Source organism: Rhinolophus sinicus, linkage group LG10, assembly GCF_036562045.2.
Source record: "Rhinolophus sinicus isolate RSC01 linkage group LG10, ASM3656204v1, whole genome shotgun sequence".
NCBI classification, from domain to species: Eukaryota; Metazoa; Chordata; class Mammalia; order Chiroptera; family Rhinolophidae; genus Rhinolophus; species Rhinolophus sinicus.
Window position 1 is genome coordinate 33,348,185 of NC_133759.1, and position 20,688 is coordinate 33,368,872.

The window sequence follows — 20,688 nt, forward strand, 5'->3', positions numbered from 1 at the left end:
CAGCTCCCACCCCTCCTCTTCTTCCCTGGCCCTCCCACACCCCCTTGGACCCATGAGATACAAACTGACATTCGCTGTAAAGAAGGGCAGCGTTACTATTTCTCACTCCCTGCACCACATCGGCACCGTATATCCCTCTGGTAGCCCCACACTGTGTGGGAAGGAGCAGCTTGCATGGTCCCAGCTGGACAGGCCGTCAAGACCTTGCAGTTCAGCTTCTTTCCTGTACAGAGTCCCCCACACCACACCTGTCAGTCGGGAAGGCCGCGCTGGAGAGGCCAGTGTCCATCACTGTTTTAAAGTACTAAGTGAATAACTAGATGGATAAATGGCTTCTCCGGGGCATTTTTCACTCACTTATCAAAGGAAAAGGATACTCCCTTCTTTGCTTTTCTCCTGGACATTCTCCATTCCAGGCAGAGCCGATGCCACACGTCGGAAGAGCTGGAGAAAGGGGGAGATGCAGCATGAGCCCCTGCCCCGTTTTTGCCATCCTGCTCCTGCTGTCTCTCTCCTCTATCGGCTTCTTGTTCTGACCTTGGCCTTTACTGGCCTGTCTGGCCCACTGACTACATCCTGGAGGACAGGGGCTGCACTAACGTCTCTCCCTCACCCCCAGCGCCTCTCACAGCACTGGGACTCACTGGTGTCTTACCCAGCAGGCTAGCCAGGAGCTGAGGAGGTCACCGGAGCTGAGCATGGCCCATGGTGACCACAAGTGACCTACCCCAGTGCAGAAAATGATCTAGACCTCCGGAGACAAGCCCTTAGGCTGGCTTCTGCCCCACTGCCCACGTAGGTACCAGGTGTAGGGAACCGACTTTCCAACTGCCCTTGACTCAAATGACCCTCTCCTCAGGGGACAGTCCTACAAGTCTGTGGGCACTGAGGCTGCTGGGCGCTGGGAGTCGGCCACAGTCACAGCAGAGAGAGACTTTTCTGAGAGAACTGACGCAGGAGTGTGAACATAATGTGGGTTTGTTTAGGTGTGGGTGTGAGGGTGATGTGTATACTACGTGTAGAGGTATCGGGGGGAGTATGTGTGCTGTGGATGCGTCTGTGTGTGTGAATTTGTGTGTGGGGGGAATGTGAGTGTGTGTGTGGTGAGGATGTGCACGTGTGGAGTTTGTGTGTGTAAATGCACGGGGAAAACTGTGTGGTGTGTGTGTGTGTGTGCGCGTGCGTGTGCGCACGCGCGCTGCAACAGGAGGGGCAGGGATGTCAGGCAGGGTGCTCGCAGATATGGAACCTAGGAGGTGACGAGAAGTACGAAGCAGAAGCACAAAGGCACCAGAAGGCTGTGAACGCTCCCTTCTCCGCGGAAACACCAAGTGCAGGAACTCAGTGCACTCTGGGCTTCTGACTTCTCTGCGTGACTCTCTGAGGACAGAGTGAGTCTTATTCATGGTCTCTGTGGGGACAGAGCCAGGAGAGCAGTTTCCAGGCTCTCGGCCTCACGTGGAAAGGTGCTGGCTCAGGTAGTAGATGGCCATCAGCTGTTACCGGTTAGCCATTAGCCCCTGATATAACTGCCATGGCTAAGGTAGCAAGCACGGACTGCAGTTAGCACGGCGGATTGCAGTTAGTAAGTGAGGTTGGTTAGCAGAAAAGTGGACGGTGGGTTGCGGATCATGTGGCTCCTGCTTCCTGTGTCTCCAACCCAGCTGCCAGAGAGAATATAGTGGTATGACTCCCCTACCCATGGCTCCGTGAGTGTTCCTTTTTGGCCTCACCATGTCCTGCGTTCTTATGGGGGGAGCGGGACCAGAGACCCCGCATGACACCCTGCATGACAGTCTCACCCAGAGCCCAGCCGTCTCAGAGCACCGAGGCTGGGTGAGGGGCCTATGGGAGCACCCAGGGCCAAAGGCAGTGAGGGTCCGAGTGGGCAAGTGCTGGTGGGCCCAGCAGGGTGTGGGGTGCAGTGGGCAGGCTGCAGAGGGGGCTCTGGGGTGGGGCAGTGTCATGCAGGGTGTCATGCAGGGTCTCTGGTCCCGCTTCCCACATAAGAACGCAGGACCATGGTGAGGCCAAAAAGGAACACCCATGGAGCCATAGGTAGGGGAGTCATACCACTATAGTCTCGCTGGAGGCTGGGTTAGAGACACAGGAAGCAGGAGCCACACGATCTGCAACCTGCCGTCCGCTTCTCTGCCAACCAACCCCTTGCTAACTGCAATCCGCCATGCTAACTGCAATCCGCGCTTCCTAGCTCAGCCACTAGCTTCTGCTAGCGTAGCCACGGCAGTTATATTAGTGGCCAATGGCTCACTGGTTACAGCTGACGGCCAACTAGCCACAGCTGATGGCCATCCAATCACAGTTGATGGCCATTTACTACCCGAGTGAGCACCTTTCCACGTGAGGGTGAGAGCCTGGAAACTGTTCTCCTGGCTCTGTCCCCACAGGCAGGCAGAAGCGGGCTGGGTGCAGAGGACCCGGGCCACCCGAGCTTTCCTTCGTGGCCTTGCCCCAGGCAGCCCTACTCTACCTGTCTGTCAAAATCGTCACAGCTTCTGCCAACGGCCAAACTGCCAGTTAGAAGGCAGCTCTTGTGGGTCTCAGAGCAGATATGATCATATTTAGAGTCCAGGAGGCTGCAGTGCATGGAGACTCCTCTGAGCCACACAGGGTTTCAACTGACCCCATTTAACTCCTTCTCAAACCATCACCTGGTTTCCAGAGCACTGTAGGAAGGGAGGCATCAGTTTCTCCCTGACCCTGACCACCGGCACTGAGGTTACCAGCTCTCTACTTCCCAGCGCCTCCCTCCCCCCGCCCCAAAGACTTTCCATCAGGGTCTAAAAGAGCAGCAGCCCAGTGTCTCCTGCATGCCTCCGGGGATGGGTAGCTCCCTCCTCCAGGAGACTGCACAGCAGCCCCAACCTTACACCGAAGGAGGCTGAGAAGGGGATGGGAGTGAACAGAGCCATGTTGCTGGGGTGGGAGGCTGAGTCCTGAGAGCTTTGGGGCCCCCACTCTGTCTCTTCCCATGCCTCTGCCACCTTCCCCACCACCACTGGCCCTGTCCACGGGGTGGGGTGGGGGGGGGAATCATCACTGCATCCAGGCCAACCGCTGCATGGGCAGCTTGTCTAGTGTTCCCGGGCACTGTTGGGGGAGGGGGTGATACCCTGTGCAGAAGTGATACCCCAGTCAAGACATGCTCCTCACTCAGCGTCCCCTCCCCATCCCACGGGGACCCCTCCTGCCGCACCTTTGCTTATGCTATTCCCTTTGTCTGCAACTCCCTCCCTTGTCACCTCTCAAAGTCCTCTCCTGGAAGGCAGGGCTCCTACCCTTTTGTGAAACACAGACCCCTCTGGCAGTCTGGTGACATCTATGGACTACTTCTAAGTTATGTGACATCAATTACACAGGAGCATAAAGAAAACCATTTAGTATTGAAAATAGACTTCTAAAGTCTTTAAAGATACAAACTGGTGATGTAGTAGCATTTCTGTTTCCCCATGAACTTGTTAAGTAGCAAGAGCTGGCAGTGTGTCTAATAACCACTGTGATACTGACGTAGTGACACCTGTCAAGTTCAAGATACTGCAACACTGTAAGGTGATAAGAACACAGCTGCGATCTTTATGTGATAAAGCCACAGGTGCTGCTGCTGGTACGGAGTCTTGTTGTCTACATTCATTGCTGAAGGTAACGCTAAAAAGCAGTTAGATGTTACTGAAGATAAAGCTGTGGGTTTTCCAACCCAAGTCCACTGACCTGCTGAATTCCATCCATGGACTCCTTGGGGGTCTGTGGACCCAGGAGAAGACCCCTGCTCTGAGGCTCAGCACTAAGCCTGCCCCTCTATTGCTCCTCTGACATGTTGGGTTCGCCAGGCCTCTCCCCTCTGAGAGCGCCAGTGTACCACGGGTAGGCTCCTTTCTCTAAGCCTGCCTGGCCCTCCACCTGAGCACCTGCTGAGCACAAGGCATGACCCCTGCACCCCCATCCCGTCATGCAAGATGCTAGAGAAACAAGGCTTCTCTCAGCCACCTGGAAGTTAGTGGCTGGACACTCAGGGAATGCTACAGGGGCCACGGTGCATGGTGGCCAATGGTGATTATTCTCCAGACAGCCCTTGAAGGCCAGTTCCTCCCCTCTCACATGCGTTACCAGCTCTGGATGTAAGCTTGTTCCCTGTTAGGTAGGTTTATGGGGACTCTGGTTGGCTGCCCCAACCTAGTCACTAGCCCATTGGGACAAGGTAGGGCCGAGCCCATGGCTGACCACGTTGGAAGCCACACGTGGGCCCCGTGGCCAAGCTGGGCCGGGGACCAGCACCAGGTGCATCCTACCTGCTTCACATTGTAGCCGGTCTTTGCACTGGTCTCAATGAACATGACGCTCAGTTCTTTGGCGCGCTGCTCCCCCTCCTCGATGGTTATCTGCCTGAAGATGAATGGAGGGGGAAATCAGTGCAGTAGAGAAGCAGCCCTTGGTAGACGAGGTGGGAGCAGCCCAGCAGGGCAGCGGAGCCAACCAAGCCCCGCAGTCAGCCCTGAGGACAGGCTCTGATCTCAGGGCTCCTCCAGCATGAAGGGTCACGGGGCACAGCAGGACACCAGCCCCTTCCCTACTCCTTCCATGCTACTTCCCAGTGAGGGAGCAGGCCCTCTGTCTATGGCAGATGGGGGGGCTGTCTTATACCCACCTTTCCCAATAGTCACCACTGCCAGAGCCTAGGTTTGTAAGATGCTTTGAGCCACATACCGCCTCTCTGAGGGGTAACCTCAGTCCCATTTTCCCAATGAGGACACTGAGGTTAAAAGTGACTGCCCCAAGGTCACAGAGCTACTTAGTGAAGGCTGGGCTTTAAGCCCATGTTCTTCACTTCAAGGACAGGATTCTAATGAAGTAGGCTCTAATTCACATTATTCCTTAATGGCCAGAGTACATTTCAGGAAGCCCACAGTCGATGGCCTGTTGCTTTATCTGACCAAGTTGGGTCCCCTGAGATAAGCAGACAAATGTATGTACACAGCACCTAAGCGACCCCTGTGCCCTGGAGCAGCCTCTTCAGAGGAAGCATCACACCTCGACAGCAATGGACCAGGAAATTCTGAGGTTAATCCCTGGGGACCAGGACCTTCACACCCACAGCCACACCAGCAAGGATGTTTCATGGAAGCAGAGATACAAAGTGCAAGCAGATGACGGTGGGAACCCTAGGGACTGCTGTGTCTGCAGCTGTGCCGCGGCTATGGCCAGGTCCCAGGCCATGCACTGCTGGGCCGAGCCAGACGCACAGGGCTCCATACAGACCACGCAGAGAGCACTGCCCCTGCAGCAGTGCAAGGTGGGGATTCAGAGAGGAGACACCCATGGGCAGGGGTCTACCAGGGGCTTTCAAAGCCTCTAGCACCCGCAGGGACCTTTCCCAAATGCCTGGGGACGGGTCAGACAGGGTGCTTACGACCCACGCATCCCAGAACTCCTTGCCCGGGAGGAGCTGCAGAGGCACGGAGGGGGGCCCGGCCTGCCAGCGCCGGCACCTACCTCTTGTCAGCCAGGTCCGTCTTGTTGCCCACCAGCATGATGATGACATCGCTGCCCCTCTCCGTCCTGACATCATCAATCCACTTAGAGGTCTGCTGGAAGGAGTTGAGGTCTGCAGGTGGAAAGTGGGGATAAAACTGGGAGTGAGATGCAGCTCCTGGCAGGAGAAGATAAAGGAGGGTCAGGGTGTGAGACCAGGAGCAGGAGGGCAGGCGCACAGGCCACACAGACTAGTCCGTCTGGGCCTTCCACAGAAGGTACACATGTGTTTGTGGAGCTGCTGTCCTGGGGCCCTGGAGAGCCCCTTGCATTGCTGAACCACCCTCTGGGGAGAGAATTTACCCCATCTGGAAGCTGACTGTGTCATGATTTTCTATGTGGCTTTAGGGGCCCACCTGAGAGTTAGACCTGACTTTGGAGGCTCAGAGTAGAGTGAAAAATGGGCACACTGGACTTGGCTGAGCTTGGAAACAGTGGAGGGGGCCACAGCATCCCCTAGGGGAGGAGGGCCCTACAGAGCAGACTCTCACCAAGGGGAGGTCAAGGGGGCTCAGGAAAGGCCAGAGGGGTTTCTGAAAAGAACTCTCAGGTCTACAAGTAAGAGGAGGGGAGAGGCAGCCTCAGGAGCAGACAAAAGCCAGGGGAGGCAAGGCTGTTTCAGGGCAGCTGCCTTCTTGCATTCAGACATAAGCATCCACGTGTGTGCACATATGCACACACATGCACACACGATGCACACACACAAGGGATGCAGCCTGGCCAGGGCTCCCCTCAGGCCCTGGAGCCCCCGGGACCCACACTCACTTGTGATGTCGTACACTACCACGGCCACCGTGGAGTCCCGGATGTAGCTGGGGATCAGGCTGCGGAACCTCTCCTGGCCCGCTGTGTCCCAGAGCTGCAGTCGCACCTGTGGCAGGGAGGGCGAGGGGTCAGCAGGGGCCGTGGGGTCCTCATGGTGGGGGTGGGAGCTGGGGGAGGGCCTGGCTCTGTGATGCTGGCACTGCCAGCTCTGGGGCAGGCATGAGGTCTCAGGGGTGCCCCGCTAAGGTTCCAGGTGATAAGCCCAAAGGAGCCCCCGCTGACTCCCCAGTTCTAAAGTCAAGCACTCACCGTACGATCCTCTAAGTACATGGTTTTTGACAGGAAGTCAATGCCGATGGTTGCCTGTTAGAGAAAAGTACAGAAAGGTCAAAACTAAAAAGTCTCAGGCAAAGGGGCAAAAACTCAATGATCCAGGCCATGACAGCCAGCAAAAGGGGGGGTACTGATGCCAAAGCCAGGGTGGCTCCTGCTCTGCTGTCCCTGCCCACCCCTCACTGTTTAGGACACACTAAACAGTGAGTCCTCCCTCTCAGAGGAAGTGAGTTTGAGCTAAATAAGGATGAGCTAAATAAGGATGAGGAGAGGGTTTTTAGGGAGTGATATAAAAGTGCTTTGGGAAAGGGACGAGAGAGCCTGGTGAGAAGGCTCCCCCAGGAACCGGCCACTGGAATGTGAATCTCCTGCCCCCCTCACTTAGGGCCTGGAGCAGCAGGAGCTGGGTGGTCTCCTTGCTTGGCCCCTCCTGCCTCCATCCTGCACATCCTGCCCCCCTTGGCCCTGAACTCCAGCACCAGGTGGGTAGGGGCGGAGCAGGAAGCACAGCAGCTGGCTGCTGTGTGGGGGCAGAGAGCAACTGGCTTTCCTCAGGGCTGCAAAACACCCAGAGCAGCATCCCACTGGGAAAGCCCAGGGGCTCTTTTCTACCCAAACCAACACACTGGGAGCCAGTGGTCCCTAGCAGCCCTACGCAGTGCCTGTGCACCCTCTGTTGTGGCAGAGGCAGCTGTGTGGGGGTGGGATGGAGCAGGGGGTATAGTTGGCCTTGTGGTCAGATGGCCAGGACCTACCGCTCACTTGCTGTGTGGCCTTGGGCAGATCACCCACCCTCTCTGGGTGTTATATGCACCCAATGTCTGTGACAGGAGCTAAGATACTGTCAGTATGAAATGGAGTCATTGCTATGCAATTGAAAATAATGAAGATGCAGGTACAGCCAATGTCCAGGGTTCTGGTTAAGAACAGTGCGGTACATCCACGTAATAAGAATCCTTGGCAGTCATTAAAAATCATGTCCTTGAAAAAACATTTAACGATTTGGGTGAATGATCATCAAGTGAAAAAAAACACACAGGTTATAAAACGTCATGTATAGTGTGATCCCAATTGGATTAATTGAAGTAGAGCTATAAGGAGTTTTCCTATTTTCTTAGACACTGAAGAGAAGGGAACACACTGAAGCCTTAACAGTGCCAGTGTCTGGGTGATTTTTTTTGCTTTCTTCGTCATACTTTTCTCTTTTTTCTGTATTTCCTGCGATGAACATATAATAGTTCTAGAAGCAGAAATAAAGTATTTTGAAACAAAAATAACATTTAAAAATAAGCTTAATTGCATGGAAGACTGTGCTGTTAACTTCTGACTACAAAAACCACAACCAAGGGAAGCCCAAGGAATGAAAAACCCATGTCTGCAGGCCCTGGGCTGACTGCACGTACATTCACAGCCAGGCCCATTCCACAAAGGAGGTGAAGTGGCTGCATCCTCCTGGAAGCTTTAATGCAAAGATACCAAGTGTCAAGGAATCATACAATTCTAGAATGTGGCAGCTAAACGAACATCTTAGACACAACCCAGTCCCTTACTCTGGAGTTGAAAGGACAGACCAGGAAACTTACAGCACATGCCTAGTGTGATGTCACCGATCAGGGGCAGAGCTGGGAGAATCAGCACTAAAATCCTGGCATCATTTGGGATCTTTCCACCTCAGCTTTGCACACCTCTCCTGCATGGCGTAGTCACTGGGGAACAAGTCTGGAATTGACGAGTGGCTTGTGGACTGAGCCTTGTTCCTTAGTAGTCACATGACATCCATTTATTGGTGTATGTTAGAACAATAATCCTTGCCTTCTGATACCCATAAGGAGAAACATGCAGAACAGGTAAATATCTCTCAACTTATCAGTGCTTAATGGGCTCCCAGGGAGTGCCAGGCTCCTGCAAAGTGACCCTTGAGTTAAAAGACAGGTGCATTAGCTCCTGGTGGCAGGAACTTCTGGCTGTTCCCCAATATGTAGTTTCCCTTTCTACAGTAATAGGACTCCGAATGCAAAGGTGGACTCATGGCTGCTTCACATAAGAACTACATTTCCCGGGCCGGCCCGGTGGCTCAGGTGGTTGGAGCGTCGTGCTCCTAACCCGAAGGCTGCCAGCTCGATTCCCACATGGACCAGTGAGCTGCGCCCTCTACAGCTAAGAGTGTGAACAACAGCTCTCCCTGGAGCTGGGCTGCTGTGAGCAGCTGGAGGGCTGTGTGAGCTGTCGCCAGCTGCTGAGTGCTGCTGTGGGCTACCGTGTGCTGCCATGAGTGGCTGGTGGCCAGCATGAGCTGCTGTGTGCTGCCATGGGTGGCCAGCAGCCAGCGTGAGCTACTTGCTGTGTGCTGCCATGGGCTACCGTGTGCTGCCATGAGTGGCCAGTGGCCAGCGTGAGTGGCAGGCAGCCGGCATGAGTGGCCAGCAGCCAGCATGAGCTGCCGTGTGCTGCCGTGGGCTATCATGTGCTACCATGAGTGGCTGGGGGCCAGCGTGAGTGGCCAGCAGCCATTGTGAGCGGCCAGTAGCTGGCAAGAGCTGCCGTGAGCTGCTGTGAGCAGCCAACTGACGGCTGGCAACCGACTGCCTCAGCCTGGGGAAGCACAAAGCTCATAATACCAGCATGGGCCAGGTTGCTGTGTCCTACACAATTAGATTGAGAAACAATGGCTTGAACCGGAGTGGGCGGGGAGGCGGAAGAAATGGGTGGGGGGGGGAGAAGAACTACATTTCCCAGCTTCCTTTGCAGCCTGGTCAAAGAAGGCCAATGGGACGTGAAGGTGATCTTCTGGGATGGGTCCTTCATGGGTGGGGTGGGAGGAATGTACTCACAACTACCTTCTTTCCCTGTCCCACTGCTTGGAATGAAGACAGGTAGCTGAAAGAATCCAACTTCCTACTTCTCCAGCTCTCTCCCACCTTTATGCCCACTTTCATGCTTCTTTTACATCAGAGAAATATCTGGTTCCTTGATCACCCAGTCTCTCAGGCCGTTCTGGCCACACTCTCCGCCCAGTCAGACCACTGAGCCACTGTAGACCTTCCCACAGCTGTATAGACTGGTACCAAAGCACAAGCATTGTGTCTGGGCCATCAGCTCTGCTCAAAGACGTTTTCCTAAGTTTTCCTTCCAGTAATGGCTGAGTAGCTTGAATCAAACTAACCATCCCCAGATGATTACTATAAACTCTGGACAAATACAAGAAATAACAATTTTCAAGCACTGAAAAGTCATCAAAATAAGGTAAAAAAATGGAGGGGTTACAATCTCTGAAGGAAGGGAAGAGAACTGAGATCCTACATTTAACCAATTTTTCCGAGGTAACTTCTTAGTCCCACCAAGTTAGCAAGACTTATTAAACGCCTCAGGTGTTCCACTGGAACTCCAGAAAGGCCAGCTTTGGGAGAACGAACATCATTTAAGGACTTGAGGGTTACACCAGAGGAACAAAGGAAAAACCAAGAGACCTATCTTCAAGTTTAAACAAGGTAAGTAACCATTCCAAAAAAAATTAGCTGCTCATAATTTAATTGCCTATTAAAATAAAACTCAACACTCATCAGAGAAAGGTAACAGAATCCAAGAATCTCTACAACTTATTATTCACAATATCTACTACACAATAAAAAAGATTAGACATGTAAAGAAGCAGGAAATCCAAGCCATAATTAAGAGAAAAACAATAGCAATAGACCACTATATGGCTCAAATACTGGATTAGTAGACAGGAATTTAAAATACCTCATATAAATGTATTAAAATATAAAGGAAAAGATGAATATGATGGGTGAATTTCAAGAGATATAAGGAAACTCTAAAAAAAAAAAGGAAATTCTAACACTAAAAAAAATACAATATCTGAAATAAAAATACATTGGATTTGAATAACAGCAGAGGACACTGCAGAGGAAAGGTCAGTGAATTTGAAAACAGGCCAAACGAAATTGTTCAAACTGAAGCATAGAGAGAAAAAAGATACAACAAAAAATGAACACAGAATTAAGAACTTCTAGGACATAATCAAGTGGTCTGATATACATGCAATTAGGCTCTCATAAAAAGAGTAGAAACAGATTCAGCAACAAATTCTTTTGAAAAAATAATAGCCAAAAAGATTCCCAATTTGTTTAGAAACATCAAAACAGTTCCAAGAAGCTCAGTGAATCTAAAACAGGATAAATACAAAGAAACCCACACCTAAGCACGTCATAGTCAAATTGCTAAAAACCAAAGAGAAAGAGAAAGCCTTAATGGCAGCCAGAAATAGAAAACACTTATATACAAGGGAACAATGACAAGAATGATAGTTGATTTCTCATCAGAAACAATGTAGGACAGAAGACCATGGAACAACATCTTTAAAGTTCCAAAAGCAACAACAACCATCATATCAACCTAGAATTCTATATAGCCAGTGAAAATTTCCTTCAACAATGAAGGCAAAACAAAAACATTTTCAGATAATTTGTCACCAGTGGGCCCTCATTACAGGAAATGCTTTAAGCTGAAGGAAAATTTTACAGATGGAAATTTGAATCTTTTTTTTACCCCTTTCTTCCATATAACACCCCCACTCTCCACACCCTGTTCAAGCTGTTGTTTCTCAGTCTAGTTGTGGAGGACACAGCTTCCTGGCCCAAGCTGGTATTATGAGCCTTGTGCTACCCCCCCCACCCCCAAACCCATAGTTTCCACTTCCTCCCCCTCCCACCAGGGAGGTCTGGTTTCTGCCCTGTCCACTGAAGCTCTGCTTGCTATGGTCGCCAGCAGCCATTTCATCTCCAAAGTATAAGGACACTCTACAGGCCAGACTCTGCTTGATGCGCGTGACTATGTTGACTACCCTTCTTCCTTGACACTCTTTCTTCCTTTGTATTTTTTTTTTAAAATTAAAGCTTATTGGGGTGACAGTTGTTAGTAAAGTTACATAGATTTCACGTGTACAATTCTGTATTACATCGTCTATAAATCCCATTGTGTGTTCACCACCCAGAGTCAGTTCTCCTTCCATCACCATATATTTGATCCCCTTTACCCTCATCTACCACCCCCCTCCCCACTTACCCTCTGCTTCCTTTGCTTTTCATGACACTACTTGTTTCTGGCTTCCCTGCCTCGCTAACTGTTATTCCTTATTGGTCTCTTGTAGGGTCCTCTTTCTTTCTCTGTCCCTAAAATGTTGGTGTTCCCTACTGTTTTGTGTCAGGGGACTTCCTTTACTCTCACAGCTTCAAACAGGACGCACTGATGGCTTCCCCATCTACATCCCAGGCCTCCCTCTGTCCTGAGTCCCAGATCCAGGTACCCAGCTGCTCACTCGACACTTCCATCTACTTGTCCCCTAGACATCTCACTAAATATATAAATCCCACACAGAGCCCATTATCTCCCTCCAAACTTGCTTCTTCTATTTTCCCTATCTCGAAGAGTGGCACCTCCACCACCCTAGGTGCCCAAGCCTCTGCAAGCCCTCCCACGTCCCTCCTCTTCACTTGCTCTCTAATCCACTCCCTCACATCAAATGAATCGCTCAGCCGATTACTTTTTACCTGTCCACGTCTCTCCATCCCCAGCACCACTGCTCCAGTTCAGACCAGCAATCTCATTTACCTGAATACCCTAAACAGCTTCCTGACTGGTCTCTCTGCCCTCAGGCTCTCCCTTGAGAGTCAACCTGTCATACAGCACCAGGGTTAACTTTCTAAAACATAAATCTAACACTAGCACCCCTCCTGCCCCTAGGAAACAGTCCAAACACTTCAGCTTGGCCTACAAAGCTGTTCAGGGCCTGCCCCTCGCTTCCTATGGCCTGATTTCCCCTTGCCCAGCTTGCACTTTACACTTTAATGATAATACTCTGGTCAGGACTCCACAAATACAAGCCATTTTTTTGTCTGTGCCTTTTACAATGCTGTCCTCTTCCCTGGAATGTTCTTTCACACGGTTAACACCTATTCAGAGTTCAAGATTCAGCTCCTTTGCAAGTCAGTTTTTGAGCCCTCCTGTTAGTTTCTCTTCTAAACTGGGACGATCTCACCCTGGTCAGTGATTCATGTAGTTCATGGACCACTTGCTTCAGAATCCCATCAGGAACTTGTGAAAATGCAGATTCCTGACAGACAGAATCACAATCTCTGGGGTGTCATCTGGGAATCAGAATTCCAGACAAGCAGTCAGATACGACTCTGAGCTCCTGCTGTCATCAGTCTGAGGAAGCCCTAGCAGCCAGGAAGAGGGGCAGATTGCCTGCCAGGGCTGAGAGACAGAGGGAGACACCCATGCACACAGAAGGCGATATTCACGGATGACGACACCAAGGCTCATGCAGGACCAAGGTCATACAGTGGTGTGGGCAGGGGCAGGGTTTGAACCCAAAGTCCCTGCTCCTGACTACTGAGCTGTACTCCGCTTCCTGAGGCCCATTCACTTCTGAAGCTGCCACTGTGGCCTGAAATTGTTATTAAGCTTCACGGGGGTCACATCCTGTCTGGCCCCTATTGTCAGAATCTTCTGGTCATTAGCTGTATCATTGCTCAGCAGAGTCCACTTAAGAGGGAGTTCATTTGCATTTTAACAACAGAAGTCAGCTCTCTAAGAACACAACAGAAACAAGAACTTTTAAGACAGCCTTGGCTGGGCCTTGATTACCAGAACATTTCCAACTCCCTGGCATCATCTATCTTTCCAGACACAAGGCACAGCAGTTGTCCCCACACTGCAACCAGCTGGCGCCCACTTCTCTCAGATAGGCCAGGTCTGCAGGGAAAAGATGGGCATGGTCTTCCCTGGGCAGGTCCGTTCTGGCAAACAGTAATCAATACTCATTCACTTATTCATTCTTGAGTGCTTACTATGTGTTAGAGAGCAGAACGAGCCCTGGTCCCTGCCTCTATGGAGTTGTTCCCTCCCCTGGAATGCTCTTCCACCTGGTGAACACCATTCAGAGATCAAAATTCAGCCCTGAACTTGCAACCTTGTGGAGGAGCTAAGATTAGCACACAGAGATGTGGGCCATGACAGATGGAAAGGACTAGTGTGGTTAGAGGGGCTCTAAGACGAGCAGGAGCTTGCTTCTGATTGATTTCTTGAGGGAAGGGTAGAACAACTATGCAAGTCCTTTTGTGAATACTAACTTTCCAGCGGGTGAAGACGGGGGAGTAGTGGAGGATGGGAGATGTGGGGAGAAAATCCCAGAAGGAGGGATTGTTAGAGTTCTGATTTCTGTAATCAGAAGTTCCTACCAGACCAACCTTCTTGCAGATTATTATAAACTCCGAACAAAATTATAATAACCAACTATCTGAAGGCACCAGAAAGTGACCAAAGAGCGGGTAGAATCTGGAGGGAAGTCAACACTTAAAAGAGGCTCTTGTTTTTATGACTGTTTACTCATCTGAGGGCAGCCCCTGCTGGAGCTGAGGGGTGGCTGGAACTTGGCAAGCAACCCAGTCTTACTGGTTGATAAATGAGAGGGCAGACTGCAAAGCTACCACAGAAGCCAGAAAGTGTGGAAAATCCTGGAAATGAGAAAGCCATAGAGAGGTCACTGTAAATTCTGTATATAAATGCTGCCCAAATCTCTGACTGATCTAAGCAGACCCCAAGCATCCTACTTAAGACTGAAAACAAAACAAACAAACAAATCTGAATGGAACTTTAAGTTGCTGCCTACCATAGGGAAGAGAATTGAGAACTTGGGTCTGACCAATATTCTTCCAAAGGAATGAACAGAAATCCACAGTCTTAACCACAATGTGTAAGAGCTAACTCAAAATTACTAGACATATGAGAAAAAAAAGAGAATAACTGGAGACCAACTCTGAGGTGACATAGATGTTGAAAGTGGCGAGTAATTTTTTTTTTTAAAGATTTTATTGGGGAAGGGGAACAGGACTTTATTTGGGAACAGTGCATACTTCCAGGACTTTTTTTTCCAAATCAAGTTGTTGTGCTTTTAATCTTAGTTGTGGAGGGTGCCATTCAGCTTCAAGTTGTTGTCCTTTCAGTCTTAGTTGTGGAGGGTGCAGCTCAGCTCCAGGTCCAGTTGCCGCTGCACTTGCTAGTTGCAGGGGGTGCAGCCCACCATCCCTTGTGGGAGTCAAACTGGCAACCTTGAGGTTGAGAGGATGCTCTCCAACCAACTGAGCCATCTGGGAGCTCAGTGGCAGCTCAGCTCAAGATACCGTGTTCAATCTTAGCTGCTGGGGGCGGAGCCCACCATCCCTTGTGGGACTCAAGGAATCAAACAGGCAACCTTGTGGTTGAGAACCCAGGAACCGGCAGCCTTTGGAGTTAGGAGCTCCAACCGCCTGAGCCACCGGGCCAGCCAACAAGCGAGTATTTTTTAAAAACTAATAATATAGGGGCAGCTGGATAACTCAGTTGGTTAGAGTGCGAGCTCTCAACAACAAGGTTGCTGGTTCAATTCCCGCATAGGATGGTGCACTGCACCCCCAGGAACTAAAGATTGAAAATGGCTACTGGACTTGGAGCTGAGCTGCACCCTCCACAACTAGATTGAAGGACAACGACTTGGAGCTGATGGGCCCTTGGAAAAACACACTGTTCCCTGATATTCCCCAATTTAAAAAAAGGGTTAATATAATTATGCTTAAAAATATAAAGAAAAATATGCTCATAGTGAAGGTACAGATTTTAAAATCCCAACAGAGAAAGACAAACTATTAAGAACCAAATATAAATTTAGAACTGAAAAATACAATACCTGAAAATTTCCCCCCCTTTCTTCTGCCTCCCTCCCCACTCCGTTTCAAGCCACTGTTTCCCAGTTTAGTCATGTAGGACACAGCTTCCTGGCCCATACTGGTATTATGAGCCTTGTGCTCCTCCAACTGAGGCAGTCGGTCGCCAGTCGTCAGTTGACCGCTCACAGCAGCTCACGGCAGCTCTCGCTGGCTGCCAGACACTCACGCTGGCTGCTGGCCACTCATGGCAGCACACGGTAGCCCACGACAGCCTGCGGCAGCACACAGCAGCCCATGCAGTTCACGCCAACCTCCGGCTGCTCACATCAGCCCACCTCCAGAGAGAGCTGTTGTTCACAATCTTAGCTGTAGAGGGCGCAGCTCACTGGCTCAGGTGGCAATCAAACTAGGGGCCTTTGGTGTTAAGATTGCGGCGCTCCAACCACCTGAGCCACCGTGCCGGCCAATACCTAAAATTTTTAAATTAATGATGGACTTAACAGCAGATAGATAACAGATGAAACAGTCAGTGAAGTTGAAAACAGATCAATAGACATTATCCACAAGGGTAATATGGGGACACCAAACAAAAAGAACAACTAGCTACCCAGGTAGGCTACACCCTCCTACAAAAGACTCCAGAAACCTTGGTGATTGATTTCCTGTGACCTGCCAGACCTACACTCCCTTTCAAAGGTCAGCACGGGCCACACAGATGTGTGAGTATGTACTGATGAGAACATGGATATGAGTGTGTGTGAGTAGACACATGGATGAGTGGAGATACACCCACGTGCATGCAACTATATATTTATTTGCATATATAAGTATGTGTATGGGGGTATGTGTGGATAGCTTATGCTTCTATGGGCATGAGTGTGGGGTGGGGAGGAAGTCACTTCTGCTCTGAAGGTAAAGCCCAGATCTATGATATGCCCATAGCCCTGGTGATGCCAGAAGGCTGGGGTGACCAGGAAACTTCATAGGTCCTTAGAGAAAGGGGAGGGGAACAGATTTCTTCCAGCAAATGTAGGCTTCTTGTCAATGCCTCCTAGGGCAGACCATGGCCACCCAGAGGATCTGGCATGCAGCTAGCAGAGTTCCCCACCCAAATGGACCTGAGTGCGGTCATGTGCCCAGAAGGCCCCAGTCTGTTTTCAGTGACCTCTGCCAGTGCTTTGGCAGGGTCTGAACGCCGTGTGCTGGGCTTGGAAGAACATGAGATTGGGAGCATCACGGAAAAATGACAGCCTCTCTGGCCCTCAGCTTCTCATCTCGAAAACGGGGACAATCCATTTCCATCAAGGATTGTTGGATCACATGAGTTGGACTACGTGAAGGTACTTGGTACAAACAAAATAAGGACTGACCGACTGACTGAGGGATTTCCAAGAGAAGCTGTAGAAAGCCACCCCATGGGAGACACTCTAACAATGCTTCTCAGTTTGGTTATGTGAAACACAGTCCCATGAAGTGATCTAAAGGATAAAAATTAACTATGATCAAGTGTTTCTAGGAAAGGTTGCATATTCTAGCCCCTACTGTAGAGCCATAAAGTACACTGGCATAGGAAAGGCTCTAAGAAGTCCTGCACTGAAGAAACATGAACAATTTCATGTAACCCAATGTTTCCTAAACTTTCTGTTCTTGTAATTCCTATTAACATCCTAGTAAATTAGTGTTCCCGGAGCTTCAGGAAAGGCTGACCCTCAAAGAGGTAGGTTCTAAAGGAGACCACATCACTCTTCCAGCTTGCCTTGGAATCTTGGTCAAAACATTCATTGTCTGTATTTCATTTCCTCTTATGAGGTATGGGGTAATTTATTCTTGCTGGTAACTATGCCACAGGTGTGTAAAGAGGATGTCACGACAACATGAGCAGCAGGCTTAACTTTGGGGGCTCTCCTGCCAATCCACGATCCCCACACCCTCCCACCTCCCTTGGCTGTGCTGCATGAGCCTCTATGCTGCCCAATGCCCCTCCGAGGAGGCTGAGCTGCACACACTCTGCTGTGATTACATCATCCCAAACCTGGCAATGCTTATGTATTCCTTTAATATCATCACGCTTGCAAACTGTGCTGCTTATGAAAAATGGCAGGCACTTTATTTTATACAAAACACGAGGAACTTAACGAGCACAGATTTCATAGCCACATCCACATTTATCTTCTCGGAAGGTGGTATTAAACAGTGTCAACAAGGGCTCAGACACAGTGCAGAATGACGGTACATTACATGCTTCCCTCAGCACAAAAGCTTCCATTGGCCCAGCGAATCCCCAAGGACAGAGATGTTCCCTAGGGCACTTGTTGAAATCTTCTTTGCTATGAGCATTAATTAGGAAATATATTTTGCATCCACATTCTGACAAGACACAGTAATAAAGTCTGCAGTGGAAATATGCATGGTAATTTACAAAAACTGACTCAAGACTCTCTTCAAGGAAGAGGAATCACGAAAAGAAGTGTATGTGTATCTTCTTTTAGCCTTGGCCAGGCCTTGGCCCATGGCTGGGGAAGCAGCCATAAGAGGCAGAAAGCAGCTGGGCTTGAAAAGCCCTTGACAATGAAGTTGCTGTTTGTGCTCGGCACCAACTATCAGATGAGACTATCAGGGTAAAGTCATGCAAATTAACATGCAAATGAGGCTGGCAAAACGTAAGGATTCAGACTGGCAAGTAGGTGCTGTGGGGGAAGGAGACAGTGGCCTCTGGAAGACAAGCTGGGAAGCATCTGATCTTGCCAGCAGCTTTGTGCTCTGGGGGAGGGGATGGGAGCTCGGGAGACCACAGTACAGGCCCCTGGCGTCTTTCTGACACCTCAGCTTCAAAGTCTCAGCGGACAGTGGCTTGTGCTAGTCAACACCCAATTAAATATTTATTGATTGCTCTTTGTTTCCTAACTGTAGTCTGAAACATCAACCAAACCTTCCAACTTTAAATAAGGGGTTAAATTTCATCAAAATCAGTCCGTCCCTTCAAAAGCCACAGAGATGCCCATGGATATGTGGCCTGAAGCTCCCTGAGAGGTCTTCTGAAGGGTCACATATGGATCCAAGTACACAAGCCCTCTCCGTAACAATTAGGGAGAAAGATGCTCCGCGAGGTAGATTTTTGAGGGTGTCTAAGAGTTACCTAAATGTAACCTATGAAGTGAATTAGGAAGGATTACTAAAACCTGGGGCAGAGAATTACATCATGGGTCCACTTAATTTAGGAAATGTAGCAGGTGCGACTGGGGTACTCCCTTGCTTGCCTAGAGACGGTAAAAGGAAAATTCTGCTTTCCTAGCCTCTCCAGAGGCTCAGGGTGATGGTGTTACCCAATTCTGGTCAAGAAGACCTAAGTCACCATCTGCTGGAGGGAGAGGGCATTCTAGGGAAGCTCTTGGTTTTCTTTTCCTGCCTTGGATGCAGACATGATGTCTGAAGCAACACCAACCAGCCAGCAGGATGACGAAAACCCACACAGCAAGAAGGCTGCACAGAGTGACAAGAGACTGGGGGGCCGTCGACGGCATCACTGCACAGCTGTGCCACCTCAAGTTCCACCATGACTTCTTGCACCTGGGAAAGCAAAACCTTTCTTTGTTTAAGCCACCATTAGTCAGCTTTCTGTACTAGAAGGGGACCATATTCTTAATTTGTATGTGCTGGTCAAAAGAGAGGGAGAGAAGGGCAGAGGGAAGGAGGGAGGAAAAGAAAATACGTTAGAGCAAGTCTGCCTTCAGTCCTGGACCAGGTCAATGCCCACAAATGCCTGGGGGGGGGGCACCAGGAGGACCAGTGGTACCTCAGTGGGTCTCTGAGGACAGGATCATTTCACCTCAGATTTTTTATTTCATTTTTTGTATTGGGTAATGGTGTGTTTCTCCAGGACCCATCAGCTCCAAGTCAAGTCATTGTCCTTCAGTTTAGTTGTGGAGGGCACAGCTCAGGTCCAAGTCTAGTTGCCATTTTCAATCTAGTTGCGGGGGGCGCAGCCCACCATCCCATGCTGGAATTGAACTGGCAACAACCTTGTTAAGAGCTCACGCTCTAACCAACTGAGCCATCCAGCCGCCCACAGGCCACTAGCAGCAGCTCATTGTCTTCAATCTAGTTGTGGAGGGCGCAGCTCACTGGCCCAAGTGGGAAGTGAACCAGGAACCCTGTTGTGGGGACAGAGCCCCAGAGAGCAGTTTCCAGGCTCTAGGCCTCACGTGGAGAGGTGCTGGCTCGGGTAGTAGGTGGCCATCAGCTGTAACCAGTTTGCCATTGGCCACTGTATATAACAGCCGTGGCTGAGCCAGCAAGCACGGATTGCAGCTAGCAAGTGGGTTGGCAGAGAAGCGGACGGCAGATTGCAAATCGTGCAGCTCCTGCTTCCTGTGTCTCCAACCCAGCCGCCAGCGAGAATATAGTGGTGTGACTCCCCTATCTATGGCTCCGTGGGTGTTCCTGTTTGGCTTCACCATATCCTGCGTTCTTGTGCGGGGAGCGGGACCAGAGACCCCACATGACACCTGTTTTTAAGAGCTTGTGCTCTAATGAACTGAGCCATCCAGCCGCTCCTCACCTCACATTTTGACCACAGAACCTAATGCTTGCAAACAACGGAACTCCACTGTATTAACATAATAAAATCATCCTGTTGCTAGAGTTAACAGAGGACTGGAGTCCAGCGTTCCGCCAGAAGTCCAGAACCATCTGTCACCGCTGCAAAGTACTGCTCAAGTGCACATGCAGGGGGTGGTGGGAGGCCCCCCGTCTCCCATGGCAACTCTGCTAGCAGGTTACTGTTAGCTTCACGTCATCATTATCAAGTTGGGTGTGGAGTTGTTTTTAGTTTTGTTTTGCTTTTGTAGACAGTGGATAGTCCTGCACTTGGCCAGGGTGTCTGGGCAGAAACCCAGGATGCACTCAGGCCTCCTGCTCTTCTGTACCCCACAGACCCACTCTGTTTGCTCACCCCTTCCACTGTTGTGTGTGTCTCTCTCCTCGGCCCAGGCCCCTCACTCACCTCCCACACAGCCCTGCATGACTGCTCAGTGATGCTCCTCTCCCCCCTGCCCTGCACTTCCACACACGGAGCTGTAGCCAGGTCTGTGCCTGCCCTGCCGACAACTGCCACCCCTGCCCGGGCCCACTCCTCCAAATCTGTGTCCTACAAACTCTGAAGTCTTTAATCCCATCAGTGCCCACCTTAGAAACCCGCAACAGCTCTCTGATTCCTGCCCACCAGGCTAAGCCGCTCCAAGCCTCCAGGGCCCTCTACAGTTCCAATCATCTGGGCCCCCTTACCCACTGGGCACAGCAGGCACAGGGCCTGGGGCCCACAGTACTTTCAGGGGCGCAT

General features: G+C 50.5%; 1 protein-coding gene across 1 annotated transcript in view; it reads right to left on the reverse strand.

The window, feature by feature from the left end:
- Positions 1-20,688, reverse strand: part of RAB6B (RAB6B, member RAS oncogene family) — a 56,514-nt gene that overhangs the window by 4,718 nt on the left and 31,108 nt on the right. Inside the window, exons 3-7 of the mRNA XM_074312860.1 lie at positions 6,622-6,675; positions 6,313-6,418; positions 5,509-5,620; positions 4,308-4,401; positions 378-444 (exon numbers count right to left, since the gene is read on the reverse strand). Of these exons, the coding sequence (XP_074168961.1) occupies positions 378-444; positions 4,308-4,401; positions 5,509-5,620; positions 6,313-6,418; positions 6,622-6,675 (433 nt within the window). The remainder of the gene's footprint in view (positions 1-377; positions 445-4,307; positions 4,402-5,508; positions 5,621-6,312; positions 6,419-6,621; positions 6,676-20,688) is intronic.